The sequence below is a fragment of the Aquarana catesbeiana genome, linkage group LG05, assembly GCF_042186555.1.
Source record: "Aquarana catesbeiana isolate 2022-GZ linkage group LG05, ASM4218655v1, whole genome shotgun sequence".
Taxonomy (NCBI): Eukaryota; Metazoa; Chordata; class Amphibia; order Anura; family Ranidae; genus Aquarana; species Aquarana catesbeiana.
Genome location: NC_133328.1, coordinates 373,564,297 through 373,580,416, shown reverse-complemented (window position 1 = coordinate 373,580,416; position 16,120 = coordinate 373,564,297). Strand labels below are relative to the sequence as shown.

General features: G+C 43.0%; 1 protein-coding gene across 3 annotated transcripts in view; it reads left to right on the top strand.

Moving 5' to 3' along the window:
* Positions 1-16,120, top strand: part of PXDC1 (PX domain containing 1) — a 95,875-nt gene that overhangs the window by 44,034 nt on the left and 35,721 nt on the right. For 2 of the 3 annotated variants that reach the window (XM_073630981.1, XM_073630980.1), the window contains exon 3: positions 8,988-9,105. In XM_073630981.1, coding sequence (XP_073487082.1) covers positions 8,988-9,105 — 118 coding nt within the window. Of the gene's footprint in view, positions 1-8,987; positions 9,106-9,604; positions 9,638-16,120 lie in introns of all 3 variants that reach the window. The other variant, XM_073630979.1, reaches the window with a different exon arrangement.

Sequence of the window (16,120 nt, the reverse complement as noted above, 5' to 3'; positions counted from 1 at the left end):
AGAGTAGCGTCATGTCACAACTGAGTATAAAATAGAAGAGAGGCGCCTCTAAGTGTAGCAATATGGTTACATTTAATGAAGGTACAACATTTAGCAACTTATTGCTACACTTATGCCACGTACACACGGGCGGAATTTTCGACCGGACTGGTCCGACGTTCTTTCCGACGGACTTTCCGACGGACTTTCCGACGGACTACTGATGGACTTTCGAACGAACGGACTTGCCTACACACGCTCAACCAAAGTCTGGCGGATTCGTACGTGATGACGTACGACCAAACTAAAATAAGGAAGTTGATAGCCAGTAGCCAATAGCTGCCCTAGCGTCGGTTTTTGTCCATCGGACTAGCATACAGACGAGGGGATTTTTTGACCGGACTCGAGTCCGTCGAAAGATTTGAAACATGTTTTATTTCTAGGTGCGTCGGACTTTTGGGAAAAAAAAGTCTGCTGGAGCCCACACACGATCGAATTGTCCGACGGAGTCCAGTCCGCCGGACCAAGTCTGCCGGAAAGTCCGCTCGTGTGTACGTGGCATTAGAGGTGCCTCTCTTCTCTTTTATACCCTGTAAAAAAATGCTTTGATATACAATGCTTTGGATTACAAGCATGTTTTTGGAACAAATTATGCTCGCAAACCAAGGTTTTATCTTTTGATGTGAAAAACTGCAAGGACATTGAGACTATGTTATTACATGTGTCACTAGTAGCCAGAATGTCTTAGATTTTTTAGACTTTTCAATTTAACCACTTCAGCTCCAGAAGGTTATACCCCATTCCTGACCAGAGCATTTTTTGCAACGCTGTACTCAAACAAAATGTATGTCCTTTTTTCCCCACAAATAGAGCTTTCTTTTGGTGGTATTTGATCACTGGGATTTTTATTTTTTGCGATATAAAAGGCCAACATTTAAAAAAAAAAATGATATTTTCAAATTTTTGTTATAAAGAATAAACTAAATTTTTGTCATACATTTAGGCCAAAATGTATTCAGCTACATGTCTTTGGTAAAAAAAAAGTCTCAATAAGTGTATATTTATTGATTTGCACAAAAATGATAGCTTCTACAAACTATGGTATATACAGTATACTGAAATGTACGCTGCTTCTACATTTCTTGAAGTGCTAAAATGGCAGGGTAGTACAAACCCCCCCCCCATAATTACCACTTTTTAGAAAGTAGACACCTCAAGGAATTTGCTGAGAGGCATATTGAGCCCATTGAATTTTTTTGACACAAAGTTGTCACTAAATGATATATTGCTCACACATGCCATGGGTATATGTGGAAATACACCCCAAAATACATTCTGATGCTTCTCCTGAGTACAGGGATACAACATGTGAGACACTTTTTGTCAGTCTAGCCACATACAGGACCCCGAAAACCAAGCACCGCCTTCAGGCTTTCTAAGGGGCGTATATCGCGTATTTCACTTACTCACTACCGATCACAGATGCCATGAAATGCCAAGATAGCACAAACCCCCCCAAATGACCCAATTTTGGAAAGTAGACACCCCAAGCTATTTGCTGAGAGGCATGTTGAGTCCATTGAATATTTCATGTTTTGTAATTTTCCAGAATCTTGTGGCAAAACATAAAATATTCCATGGACTCAACATGCCTCATAGCAAATAGCTTGGGGTGTCTACTTTCCAAAATAGGGGTCATTTGGGGAGTGTTTGAACTGTCCTGGCATTTTATGCCCAACATTAGAAGCTTACCATGTCCACGTAGCCTCTGACCCCCGTACCATGTCCACGCAGCCTCTGACCCCCGTACCATGTCCACGCAGCCTCTGACTCCCTGTACCATGTCCACACAGCCTCTGACCTGTACCATGTCCATGCAGCCTCTGACTCCCTGTACCATGTCCACGCAGCCTCTGACCCCCGTACCATGTCCACGCAGCCTCTGACCCCCGTACCATGTCCACGCAGCCTCTGACTCCCTGTACCATGTCCACACAGCCTCTGACCCGTACCATGTCCATGCAGCCTCTGACTCCCTGTACCATGTCCACGCAGCCTCTGACTCCCTGTACCATGTCCACGCAGCCTCTGACTCCCTGTACCATGTCCACGCAGCCTCTGACTCCCTGTACTATGTCCACGCAGCCTCTGACTCCCTGTACCATGTCCACGCAGCCTCTGAACCCCGTACCATGTCCACGCAGCCTCTGAACCCCGTACCATGTCCACGCAGCCTCTGACCCCCGTTCCATGTCCACGCAGCCTCTGACCCCCGTACCATGTCCACGCAGCCTTTGACCCCTGTACCATGTCCACGCAGCCTCTGACTCCCTGTACCATGTCCACGCAGCCTCTGACCCCCGTACCATGTCCATGCAGCCTCTGACCCCGTACCATGTGCACGCAGCCTCTGACCCCCTGAACCATGTCCATGCAGCCTCTGAACCCTGTACCATGTCCATGCAGCCTCTGACCCCCTCCTGTAGCATTCTGCGCAGTCTCTGACTCCTTCCCGTTCCATGTAAATGGAGAAATATGGTTTTTTACTTTTGTTTAACTTAAACACATTGCGAATAGCACTAGCAACATGTTTATAGTTTAAATATTGATATTTGCACTGGTTAGCACTTTTAGGTATTACCTTTTAGGTATTTTTTTGCAGTGCCAGTAAAAAATGCGGCTCTGCCAGTAAATTTGATGGTTTTTGGCAGCAAAAAAAAAAAAAAAAAATTGGTGCCGTTTGTAAATTTTAGCGTTCTGCCAGTAAATTTCACTTTGGGGGGTTGACAACACTGGCCTGATCTTAGCAGGGAAACCTACTCTGTCATTAAAGCTATCTGTCAGGGTGCCACTGATCAAAGATATTGATCCATTCGTACTATACTAGAGGTGTATAGTGTGTGTGTGTGTTAGTGTTACTGGCAATCAAAGGGTTTAAATTGTGAATTTGTGGCGAGCAATCTGATGCTGTCTGGGATTGACGCTAACTAGTGTCACCCATGACATTAATACGGTGATCAGAAATCTGTACTCTGTACTAATGACACCGTGACAGGGAGTGAAAGGAACAACTGGGGGGGCGATCAGGGGGTTAAATGTGCCTAACTGTGTGTTCTGGTGTCAGTGTAGTGCTTTTACTCACAGTAGATGTTCTCTTCTCTCATACTGGATCTGAAAAGGACTTCTGGGCCTCTGTTTACATTACACAGGTACAGGACGTTCTGCCGTTCGCCAGAACTGATCAACAGGTTCAGGCCATAAATCATTGGCCTGGACCAGATGATTGATTGATTGGTTCTGAATCAAGTCCAATTACCGCGCCCCCTACCCACTAGAGCGAATCAGGTACAGGTCACCTGATTTCGCGCAAACTGGCCGCCCTGTGGCAGTAAATGTACTAGGGCAGTCTGGAACAGGTTAAAGTCACATTGCTAAGTATTAAAAAAACATGTACAGCTGTGGTATTTTGGAGTAATAAAGTGTATGTCTCCTTTTTGCCCCTATTTTGGTCTTTTTGTTTTTTGTTAAGTTTTGTTAAGTTTTTTAAGTTTTTGTTTTATCTGTTTGATAAATGCAAAAGGTAACTTTTAATTTTGTGCCAGAAACCTTGAGAACTGATAACTTCCTTTGCACAGGGTAGGGTTATGGAGATAAGTAGCTGGGGTGTGAGGAATTGAGGAGAGGTCCGTGTCCTTTGTAATGCATCAGAAATAAAGTTGGCAGGTCTGACAACACGTGCTTTGGAATTCAATGTAAAAAATACATTGTGTTGTCATGGCAAAGAGGAAAGAAAAAGCAACATTGTTTTTTTTAGTAGGTTACATGTTTCCTCATTAGCACTTTTTGTTGCAGTTTGTCTTTGTTCCGCCCTGGCATTGTGTACATTATGTGCATGGGTGGCCTTATATCCGCAGATATGGATTGCTTGCCAATTTTTATTGCATATACAGTGGAACCTTGGATTACGAGCATAATCCGTTCCAGGAGAATGCTTGTAATCCAAAGCACTCGCATATCAAAGCGAGTTTCCCCATAGAAGTCAATGGAAATGAAGATAATTCGTTCCGCATTGACTTCTATTACATGCAATACCGCATGTGGCCAGAGGTGGGGGGGCACCGGAGAGCCTCTGAAATATTCAGGGACAGCTCGGCTGAACTCGGAAAGGCTCGGAAACACTCGGGAACGAGTATTTCCAAGTGATTCCGAGTATTTCTGAACGGCTCCAAAGTGTCCCCAGCGCCCCTGCACCTCTGGCCAAATGCGATTCTGCACACCCCATTAGCTTGAATTCTGCTCGTTTTGCGAGACCACACTCGCAAACCGAGTCAGAATTTAAAGAAAAAAGTTGCTTGTCTTTCAAAACGCTCATTAACCACTTCAGCCCCGGAAGAATTTACCCCCTTCCTGACCAGAGCACTTTTTGCGATTCGGCACTGCGTCGCTTTAACTGACAATTGCGCGGTCGTGCGACGTGGCTCCCAAACAAAATTGACGTCCTTTTTTTCACACAAATAGAGCTTTCTTTTGGTGGTATTTGATCACCTCTGCGGTTTTTATTTTTTGCGCTATAAACAAAAAATTGCGACAATTTTGATAAAAACGCATTATTTTTTACTTTTTGCTATAGTAAATATCCCCAAAAAATATATAAAAAAACCTTTTTTTTTCCTCATTTTAGGCCGATACGTATTCTTCTACATATTTATGGTAAAAAAAATTGCAATAACGTTTATTGATTGGTTTGCGCAAAAGTTATAGCGTCTACAAAATAGGGGATAGTTTTATAGCATTTTTATTGATAATTTTTTTTTGTACTAGTAATGGCGGCGATCTGCGATTTTTATCGTGACTGCGACATTATGGCGGACACATCAGACAATTTTGACACATTTTTGGGACCATTGGCATTAATACAGCGATCAATGCTAAAAAATTGCATTGATTACTGTAAAAATGTCACTGGCAGTGAAGGGGTTAACCACAAGGTGGAGCTGTAGGGGTTAAGTGTGTCTTAGGGAGTGATTCTAACTGTGGGGGGGGGGGGGGGGGCTGTGTGTGACATGACACTGATCACCACTCCTGGGAACTGTGATCAGTGTCAGTGTCATTAGGCAGAACAGGGAGACGATCGCGGGTATGCCCCCAGACATCGAGTCCGCAGGACCCGCGATCAAGGTCAAGAAGCTCCCGGCGGCCGCGCGAGCCGCCTCCTAAAGGGCAACGTACAGGTATGTTAATCTGCCTGTACGAGCCCTTCTGCCGCAGTATATCTGCGTGAGACGGTCGGGAAGCGATTAACCGCGTTACTCGTAAACCAAGGTTACACTGTATTTGTTTACTACTGATCTTTGTTTAACTTTACCGATTTATGTATTTATATTTCCTGTACTTTGACGCAATGGGGTTGATTTACTAAAACTGGAGAGTGCAGGCGCAGCTCTGCATAGAAACCAATTAGCTTTCAGGTTTTAGCCCTTCACACTGAGAGCAGGAATGAAATTGTGAGTTGTGAGTTCAGCTAAATTTGGACGATTTCATTCCCACATGTCAATCCCGACTTGCCGACCGGCGATTTCAGAAACATCTGTGCGGGTTTCTGCACAGATGTCTATGGAAATCGCACCCCGAAGTCGCCAAAAGTAGTACAGAAACTGCTTTTGGGAATCAGTGCGGCGCGGCAATCGCACCTAATCGGATGGTGCCATTGCCGGCAATAGCCGCCTATTTGGCATGCGATTTGACATGTCAAATTGCATGTCAAATCGCTGCTATGTGAACCAGCGCTTATTGTCAAAGCTTTATTGAACAAGCTGAATTTAGAAGCTGATTGGCTACCGTGCACAGCTGCACCAGATTTAGCACTCTCTAGTTTTAGTAAATTAACCCCAATGTGTCATTCTTTGAATTTCCGCTTATGGGATCTTTGGCCCTCACCCTTGATATGTCTTTTAGCATTTGTACTGAATGACATCACTACTTTCTATGTATATTCATTTCATTTCTATGTGTTTCATGAAATGAAATGTTGACACAATGGGGTTGATTTACTAAAACTGGAGACTGCAAAATCCGGTGCTGCTCTGCATAGAAACCATCAGCTTCCAGGTTTTAGGCTCAGTTCACGCTGATGCAATGAGGGAAATTAGGGTTGTCCCGATACCACTTTTTTAAGACCAAGTACAAGTATCGATACTTTTTTTAAAGTATTCACCGATACTTTTTTCAAGTACTCGTCGATACTGATTACCGATACTTTTTTTTAACGTCATGTGACAGTTTGACTGATGGGTACTGATAGGTGCCACTGACTGATGGCTGGCATTGATAGATGGCACTGACTGGTGGGGACTGATAGGTGGCACTGATAGGCAGCACTTATGGGCACTGATAGATGGCACTGATAGGCGGCACTTATGGGCACTGATAGATGGCGCTGATAGGCGGCACTTATGGCACTCATAGGTGGCACTTATGGGCACTGATAGGCGGCACCTATGCGCACTGACAGGTGGCTGGCACTGATGGCACTGGCAGCGAAGAAGACCCGGACAGGGGACAAGAACCGGCAGAGGCAGAAGACATCAGCTGCCTTAATAAATTACTTTAAAAAACTGTGTACTGCGTTTTATTTTTGACGTTTTTTTTAGATGAATGGGTAGGGGTACAGTGTACCCCATACTCATTCACATAGGGTGGGGGGCTGGGATCTGGGGCCTCCTTGTTAAAGGAGGCTGCCAGATTCGGATACGACCCCCGCCCGCAGACCCCGACAACCAACGGTCAGGGTTGTCGGGAAGAGGGCCTTGTCCTCATTAACATGAGGACAAGGTGCTATGGAGTGGGTTTCACAAGGCCCCCCTGCCATAAAGCACCCACCACCCATGTTGAGGGCGGGCGGCCTAGTACAGTTCAGGAAGGGGGGCGCTCGCTCGCCCCTACTCCCTTTCCTGACCTGCCAGGTTGCGTGCTCAGATAAGGGTCTGGTATGGATTTTGGGGGTTCCCCTTAAAATCCATGTCAGACCTAAGGGCCTGGGATGGTCTTGGAGGGGAAACCCATGCTGTTTTTTTTTTCTATTTGGCGTGGAGTTCCCCCTAAAGCCTCAAACAAGACACAGATTTCCTGCATGGTTGGGATCAAAGTTGGATCCCCATTCATTGAAGTCGGACTGATGTCGGGCTTCAAGTCGCAGGGCAAAGTCGGATCCACAGTCGTACGACTGTTGTGTCATACCAGTGTGAACCCGGCCTTATTGTCTAAGCTTAATTGAAAAAGCTGAAGTTAGAAGCTGATTGGCTACCATGTACAGCTGCACCAGATTTTGCATTCTCCAGTTTTAAAAAATAAATCCAATAAATGTTTCCACTTTGAATGATCTGTTTCAAGACATGTTAGTCTCTGATTTTTGGGGATTCGTATGGGGATACTTTACATGCAGAGCACCCTTGGGACTATATATACAGTTTATATATTTCTATATTGTGAGACACTGGCTGTCAGGATTGTGGACAGTGTAACCTAGGTTTCTCACTGACACATGCTGAGGGTTATGGCTGATGTGTAGAAAACAAACATTTGGTTTTCTCAGAATCTTAATAAGTCCTGATCTGAGTCTTGGAGCTTGGGTCTTTGTAGAACTTTTTGGTGGGATAAAGCGTCCATTCCTATGTCCACATCCTACCTGGTAGCCAGACGTCTTTATTATCTCAGCTGTCTATCGGCCTTTATGTATGCAAGTTGATTGATGCTCTCTCTCATTTTCCCTGCTGTGGGAACCTGCTACTGTGTGGAGAGTCGTTGACTGAACACTAAAAAGGAACAGAAACTACCTGACTGATTTGGGAAACCCAGTGGTGCCCTGTTAGTATTACCTGCATTTAATTAGCGGCTTAGAAGAGCAGATGTTTTGTATGTTCTATGCTACAGATTTACTGTACAAAGCCCGCCTACAAACTGTGTTTGTTTGCTGCCTTGTAAAATAAAAGTGCAGGACAAAAGTATTTGGACTGTTTCTGGATGTCCCGGTCTCATGCATGGTTTACTGCTGCCAGCACTGGTTGAACATGTGGAATTACCTTGACAACTAATTTACAGCCAATTACCTCAAAGATCAAATCCTAATAATACATCTTAGGTCAGAGATAAAGCATTAAATATGAACTTTACCCATATCATAAACATTACAACAAAGGCACCTTTAGGCCTGTTTAATGCAGGATGGAATCTGTCCAAGTGGATCTGCCTGCTTAGTGGGGGATCTCTCAGCTGATCCCCACTGTGCAGATTAATTACAGGTCACTATGCAGAGTGGACACGGACACAGCCTGCTGCTCTCTATGGGGCAGTCGGATGGCGAACGTATCCCCATCCATCTGTTTTTAGCAGACCGGATTGGATGCCGGCGGGGGACAGTGGACATGTCTGCTGACATCCGCCGCCCCATAGAGAACAATGGGTGGTCCTTAGAAATGTTTAGCTATGACAATCTACAAACAGATACTTATAGATAATTGCAGGCTTTTTAATCTTTGCTTATTTATTTTTTCCATCCTATTCTACTTATGGTGGCCATCACTAAGGGCAGATGAGCCTCCTTTTACTTCCTGGATTCCTGGGCTTGCCTCCATCAGAATGTGACAGGAACTTTCCAAGTGGCAACTGTGAGGCCAGGGTTGTATCACCAGTGCCTCACTCAATCTGAAAGTGGAAAAAGGAGGCCTTCTCAAAAAGGGCCAATTTGTAATGTAAAATAGTCATCACTTGACATTATCCATACGCGTTTTTATTCTCCAATGGGAGCTTTCCACATTTTCACAATGTTTTGTTTGGGGGGCTGTTAGAATAGATGTCATAATATCAGTATTTCATGATTTAACAAATTGCAAATGCCGGTGTAGCAGTATTCTGAAGCAGTGCAGCAGTGTGTACAAATAATACCAGCTTTTCATTAATTTAGTCAGTCATCTAATGCATACTTATGTCTTTTTCTCTCTTATTTTTTACAGTATTCAAGATCAGAAGTTGTCCTCACTTTCTTTGAGAGGTCCCCTCTGGACCAAGTGTTAAAAAATGATAATGTTCACAAGATTCAGCCAAGTTTCCAGAGCCCTATTAAAATATCTGGTAAGAGGATTTGCAGCTTTGAATATTACTGCCTTTTTCCAGTACTGCAGTGCAAAGAGCTGTGATGATATGCAAGGTGCAAGAACCTAACCAATCAGTACGTAAAGGATTGATTTTGATTTGATACTGTTGGTTACAATACTTTCTTTTTGGTTTATTGAATATACCTCTATATCTACAGTATGGTATTCATTTTAATGGTTTGTTTTGCTGTACATGTGTAAACTATACTAAGTAAACCTCAATTCACTGTATATTGCATAACCAAATTCTAAAACTGAATAATAAAGGTCAATTGCACTGTAATTGTTCAAATACCTCCCAAAATCAGAAAGTTCTGTTAGAATAGTAATTTGCCCTTCTTTGTTTTCTTAAAGTGATCAAGTTTAGCTGTGCTCTTTATTTTTATACTTTTTTTGCTGCTGTCATTTTTTAAGCTATGAAGAAAGTACCGTAATCTTGAAGGATATATTAACTTCCCTATTTCTCTTATTTTTAGTTTCAGCTGTTAACATGCCAGCACCAACTTATGGTAATTGCGTTGTTCATGCTTCATAAATCATAATGAAGTATCCTGTTGTTTACATAGGCTTTGCTGCATGTGCTGTATTATGTTGTCGCATTTTAGGTACAGGCAAAAACATGTACAAGTCCAACTGAGTGTGATGACAAAAATGCACAAGCAGAGGATATCTTCAGTGACAAGCACCTTTTGTCTTTTGCCAACACATAGATCTGGAGATATAGGCATCTAAAAGGTGTATGCAAATTTGAGCACCTCCTACCTCCCAAGCCTCCTTATAGCTTCCTGAGACTCATCACACTAAGGGCCCATTGTTCCTGCCTTGAGGTGCGTTACGCTAGGGTAGCACATTCATTTAGAATGAGTTTTGACAAGCCTAAATGCATGAAAAAAATCACCTGAACTATTTTTGTCAAGCACATCACCCCACATTCTCATTGATATGAGTTGTGGTGAACTAAAGGGCAGTTGCATTTTTTTATACTGTATATGAATATCAATGCACATACTGTGCCCATAGGTGTAAGTCAAGTCTTAAAGTGCCATGAAGCAAGAATAGGTTTTGTGCATACTTGGTGCTGAAACTAGAAATATACAATCACTAATACCTCTTGGAGTTTGGGTACATAATGCTGTTTCTTAGCAGTTTCCTTTTTATCGTTTTCACTTTTAGAACACAAACATTTATTAAAACGAATACCATATATCAGGGTTCTTAAACTTTTCACAAGGGATGAGGATGATGATGATATTGGGTGGGGTGGTAGGAAGCTGGCAGTGGAGTACAAGGAGGATGAAGATGAGGATGATGATGACAGTGGGTGGAGTGGTAGCATGTCGGCAGTGGGGTACAAGGGGGATAATGATGACAGGGGGTTGGTTTTTAGGAAGCTGGCAGTACAGGGGATACAGGGGGATGATGATAAGGAGTATGATGACAGGAAGTAGGGTGGTGAGATGCCAGGTACAGAGGGATGATGTTGATGAGGATAATTATGATGACAGAGGGTCAGTAGTTGGCATCATCTTCATCTGGAATTGCATACATATCGCCAGGGCTGAGGTCAAGGGCAGCCAGGAGTGGAGATGTCATGGGGTGCTGTCAGTGTCGAGCGGGTAAGGACCGTCATGCAGTACCTTGAGGCTCTGGCAGACTAATTTCTCAATGATTTTCAGGCGCTAGCTCAGGCAGGTCCTTCATTACAGACCGTCAATCCTGGAGAGGAGATCAGGGAGCTGCTCAGCTGCAGCAGGCATTATCTGGGCTCTTCACATGGCAGGAGACCTGCGGAGCGGGGGGAGAGGGGGAGGAGCCGGGAGAGGGGAGGACATGGAGCCACTCATTGACCCGGGCCCTTTAGGCAGTGCCCGAGGGCTTTGATGGTCAGTCTGCCCCTGGCCAGGAAAACTAGTTGCAGCTGCTTTAGGCCCCACAACAATGACTGGGCCCAGGGCATCTACCCCTTTTGCCCCATGTTAAAGATGACCCTGTCCCTAATGGATTTCCCAGTACATCCCTACAATCCGTCTGCAAGATTGTCAAAATCATCATCACCAATCCTGTATGGTTCCAGCATGAATATAAAAATAACAAAGCCCGGTTCACATCTGTGTGGCTCTGCATGCAGCGTTTGCGGGGGGCACGGAAGCCCATTCATTTGAATGGGCTGCTGTGCCTGTGTCTCCTGCAGGGAAAAGGTCCCTGCACCTTTTTTTTAAATATCGTTGCACAGAAAAGCAGGAGACTGCACCATGTTTTTCAGTGCCTGAGGGTGCCATTAAGAGTTAATGGCACCTCTGCATGCTTTCTTTATAGCACTGTGTTTTGTGTACGGGGTTGGGAATGCATGTGATTTACATGCATTTGCGCACAGATATCAGCCTAGCAAAACAGCTTAAATTAAATTTACATACAGATACTTAATTTTAACATTTAGATAGTTAGGAATAGAACAGCTGAAAGAAAATCATAATTTCAACATGCATTTAATTTAACAATCCCAAATGCAAAAGCTAGCTACAAACTTGCAAGTTTTTACAAGTGAGATTTTTTGCTGTATCTACTGGTCGTGTTACTCACACATCGTCTAACACAGTAAGTTGATTTCTCTACTTTGATTTCTGATTTAATAAAGCAGAGAATCCCTTTTCAGTTTTGCTTTGAATCGTTTAGAGATCCAGTCCTATATCCTTAAAAGTGGACCATCAGTCATTTTTTCAACTTTCCATCTATTACATTTTCTGCCCTTGTTGTTTTAACTTTGGATAGTAAAACATTTTTCTTTCTGCCAGTAAATACCTTATACAGTCCACTTCCTGTTTCTTGTCTTGTAAAATACCTAGGCTTATGACATCATGCACAGCTCTCTCTCTCACTCTCCTGAAAGTTTGCCAGGAAAGGAGGGGGGATGAGTCATAATAGGGCCAATGAGAGCTGCAGAACTGGAGGTGTGCCTCTGTGTGTCTATGTAAATCCAGGAAGTGAACAGGCAGCAGCTTCAGACTCAGCCAGACTCAGTAGAGGGAGATTTTTGCAGCATATTTGGCAAGTACAGAATCACAATATATATATAAAATAATATGCAAAGTGGTTGGAGGAAAGCTTCAGAATGGCAAAGATGTTTATATTACAAATTATGTGAGCAGACAGCAGTTCCTCTTTAAGCAGTCGCTTACCATAACCCCAAGGGGTATGGATACCCCCAGTTAGGAATCTCTGCTGTGATAAAATCAAAAGTAAGCAGAAAATCGGGCAGTATCAAATCAAAATTCTGATTGGTTGCTATGAATTATAGACATTTAGAGATTTTGCACATTGCCATTGCTGTAGGTACCGCCTACTGGACCCATTGATAATTTTGGAATAAGGTTTTTACTGAAGGTAATTAATTTTAGGTGCTGTCTTCATCAAATACTCCATTAACCTTGCCCAGGTTTGTGACAAGTTTAGTATAAAGCAGAACTAAATCAAATTGAACCCATCACATCACAAAAACATTCCTTATCTACAGTCTGGGCACAGAGCTGAGCAGAGGAAGGATCGGTGTGCAGACACAGTCAGCCAATCAGTGGCTCTGCCTGCAAAAAGATTTGGCACTAGGACATGCACCCCCAGATACTGTTCTCTTCCAGGTTCAGCTGTTACAGCCATTGCAGCTGCTAAGCATTAGGCTCCTTTCACATGGGGCGGATCCGCTACGTCTTCGCTCAATGTGCAGAGAGATGGACCTGTCAGAGTCCCGTTCTCCTGTATGGAGAGATCGGAAGAAAACAGACAGCCTGTCTGTTTTCATCCAATCCCATCCGCTGGATGGGTGGCGAGCGGAATTTGTCGGATCAGATGTCAGCGGACACATGTCACATGCATACCTCTCAACATTTTGAGATGGGAATGAGGGACACCTACTAACAAACATATGTAGGCATATGACACGCCCCTTGCCAAACCCCCTTAAAGGAGAATTAACAAAAAAAAGGTTAATTAAATCTACAAGGACTTTTTTTTTTTACCACCACTATTCCTTTATATTGGCTTTTAAAGTGTACAAATGCAGCAATTTAGAAATTGGATGACAGGTTTAGCACTGGGAAACACTTTTAGAAAGATAAAAAGTGCATTTTATATACAACTTTATGGACCAGACCAAAATGAGGGATACATAAGGGGGAAAGAGGGACATTGCTCCAAATCAGGGACAGTCGCTCGAAATCAGGGACAGTTGGAAGCTATGTCACATGTCCGCTGACATCCGCCTCTCCATAGAGGACAATGGGTGACCCGATCGGGTCCTCCTGAAAAAACGGACAGGCCTGTGAAAGGGCCCTTAAAAGGGTGAGTTTAGCTAGTTACTGTAGAGGACAGCTGAGGTTGAGAAAAATAGGTGTTTAATTGTGATATTTAAAGTGACACTAAAGGATATCCTTATTCTCCAAAAATAATCCATACACATCCACTACATAATGGCTCTGTAATCTATTTTTCATGAAATCATTGCTTACTGTGTTTTTCTACTTCCTTGTTATGGCCTCTGTGGTCTCCAGAACCTCTCCTTGTCCCTCCTCACTTCCTTTTTTTTTTTTTTTGGAACAAGCAGTGCATGTTAGTTGCAGTCACGTACATTGCTCTATACACACTACAAATCCCATAGTCCTTAGTCCCTACTCCCTACTCCATCTCAGGAGCAAGAAAGAGAGGGTGGCTATGTCCCTACATACATGCAGCATGGAGAATGAATGAACATGGCCACTCTGTAACAGGATGTTGGCTCACAGCACCAAAAAAAAAAAAATAGATTTAGAGGAGGCTGAGAACAATAATCGGTACTTTGCTAAGTTAAGAACACGTACTTCAATAACATTTTCTCTTTTTAAACCAGAGTTTAGTGTGACTTTAAGTGCCATTGCGAAGCAAAAAATATAGGAAAGCAAAACAGTAAAAGTTTTCTCTATCTAAGTATATTAGCAGTTCATTAGTTCTGCTTTAAGCAGTATGTTCTTATTTGCTGTAATAATTAGATGACCCTTTCACACTTCATTTAGAGTGAGTGTGTGCATTTGTGTTAGAAATTGTATCTCTTATGTTATATTGCCACCTAGAGGTGAAGTCATTTTTTTCCATACAAAATAAAAAATAGCCTTCGAACCTTTTTTATTTTGGGATATTTTTTTTAAATTGAAATGCTGCATTAAATATTTTACAAATTTGCTTTTAAAACATTGATCATATTACACCTGTTTTTAAATAGGAATATTTTAAAATTGGGAGAATACTCAATATTGTGTTAATGGCCATTCCTGAAAGATGACATTTTTCTTGGGTTGGCATTTTAGCAGGATGCAGCTAGGATCTCCTTGTTGTTTGAGGTATCAGTGTATAAAGCTATACGACTCAGTATATAGATGATGAAGCCAAAGGCGTATTTTGCTTAAGGATAAAATGATTGCAGACTGCAGCACTGGTTAGCTGACACTGCAGTAATCATTCACTTCAGTGGTATCCCTGGATAAAATATTTCTGTAGAGGTGGGTCTTTCCATGCTGTCCTGTGGGCATATATGCATTCATTGTTATGCATCTCTTCACTAACAGCAGTGTTTCTCATATCCTTTAAGTGCCTGACTATTCAGGTTTTCCAGATTTTATAGTAGTACTCTGTCTGTATTAAATAGTAACACAGAAGCTTCAGCTTGTACCTGCTAATCTAAAGAGCATTATGTAAAGCAGGAATTACAAAGCGTTTTAGGAAGTTCACAACGTTTTTTTAGAAGCCCTCAAAAGAAACCTGTATATGCCATGTCAAGCTTTGAGTGGCTGTACTACAGCATCCTTCTGCTCCAGCCTGGGAGTGCTACACATCTTAATAGACAAGCTGCCTGAAGGTTTAAACAAGCTGTTAGCAGGTTAAAGCCTTGTACACACGCTACGATTGTTGGCTGATTTTTGTCAAAAGGGTGTGTACCAGGATCTTGTCTTGCATACTAATGTTACACAATTTTCGTACCACAAACACGAACGTAGTGACGTACTATGAGGAATTTTAGCTCCTGAGCGCCACCCTTTGGGCCCCTTCTGCTAATTTTGTGTTTGGTGAGCATTGATTCCAAGCATGCGTGTTTGTACTTTCGACTTTCGTGTGACAGATTTGTGTACTGACCATACAAAAATCAGACATGGAGCCGTTGTCCGCCAAAAATTGACTAGCCTGCCGTCCAACTTTTGTTGGCCAAAAATTGGAAAACAATTGTCTAAAGGAGCGTACTAATGGTAGGAATTTAGGACAACAGTCTGTCAACAGACAATCCCCTGCCAGCAATCGAACCGTGTGTACGAGGCTTAACACTTGCTTTTAGTGGTTTTAGCATGTGCTTAATCTAGCACAAAACCTGGCATCAGTTCTTTTACTGACCCAAAGCAAGTTTGCAGATCCAAAAAGTTTAAAGGGTAACACCACTTTTGTGCAAACAAGTAAAGTTATTCCTGTGCTACCATGTGTGGAAGGGGAAAAAAAATATAAATAAACTGGAAAAGCTGCCTACACTGGATAGGGTACAGTGCCTTCTGTATACAACGAGTAGACCCAGAATGTACAGCACCACCCTGTCACCTGGAACTAGGTGACAGGGTGGTGCTGTACATTCTGGGTCTAACTCGTATACAGAGGGCACTGGGACGGAGTTCCCATATGAAGCTAGCATGTATAGGACTAAAGGTTGTCGCCCCCATTACTGGTCTTACACTGGGACCCCGCCATCTGGAAGGATTTAACCCCTGCACCACGAGAAAGGGCCGCCATGCCTAAAATTGGTCTATGCTGTTACCCCATTACCCGCAGGTAAGGGGCCACTACTTACAAATGTGTGTTGTGTTGCATGAAGAGGAAAACATCACTGTGCTATATTTGTTCCAGTCACCTCACTCCTCTCAAGAGGACTACTATATGCGCACTTTTATCTTTGGACATTCTTATGCCGCATACACACGAGTGGACTTTAC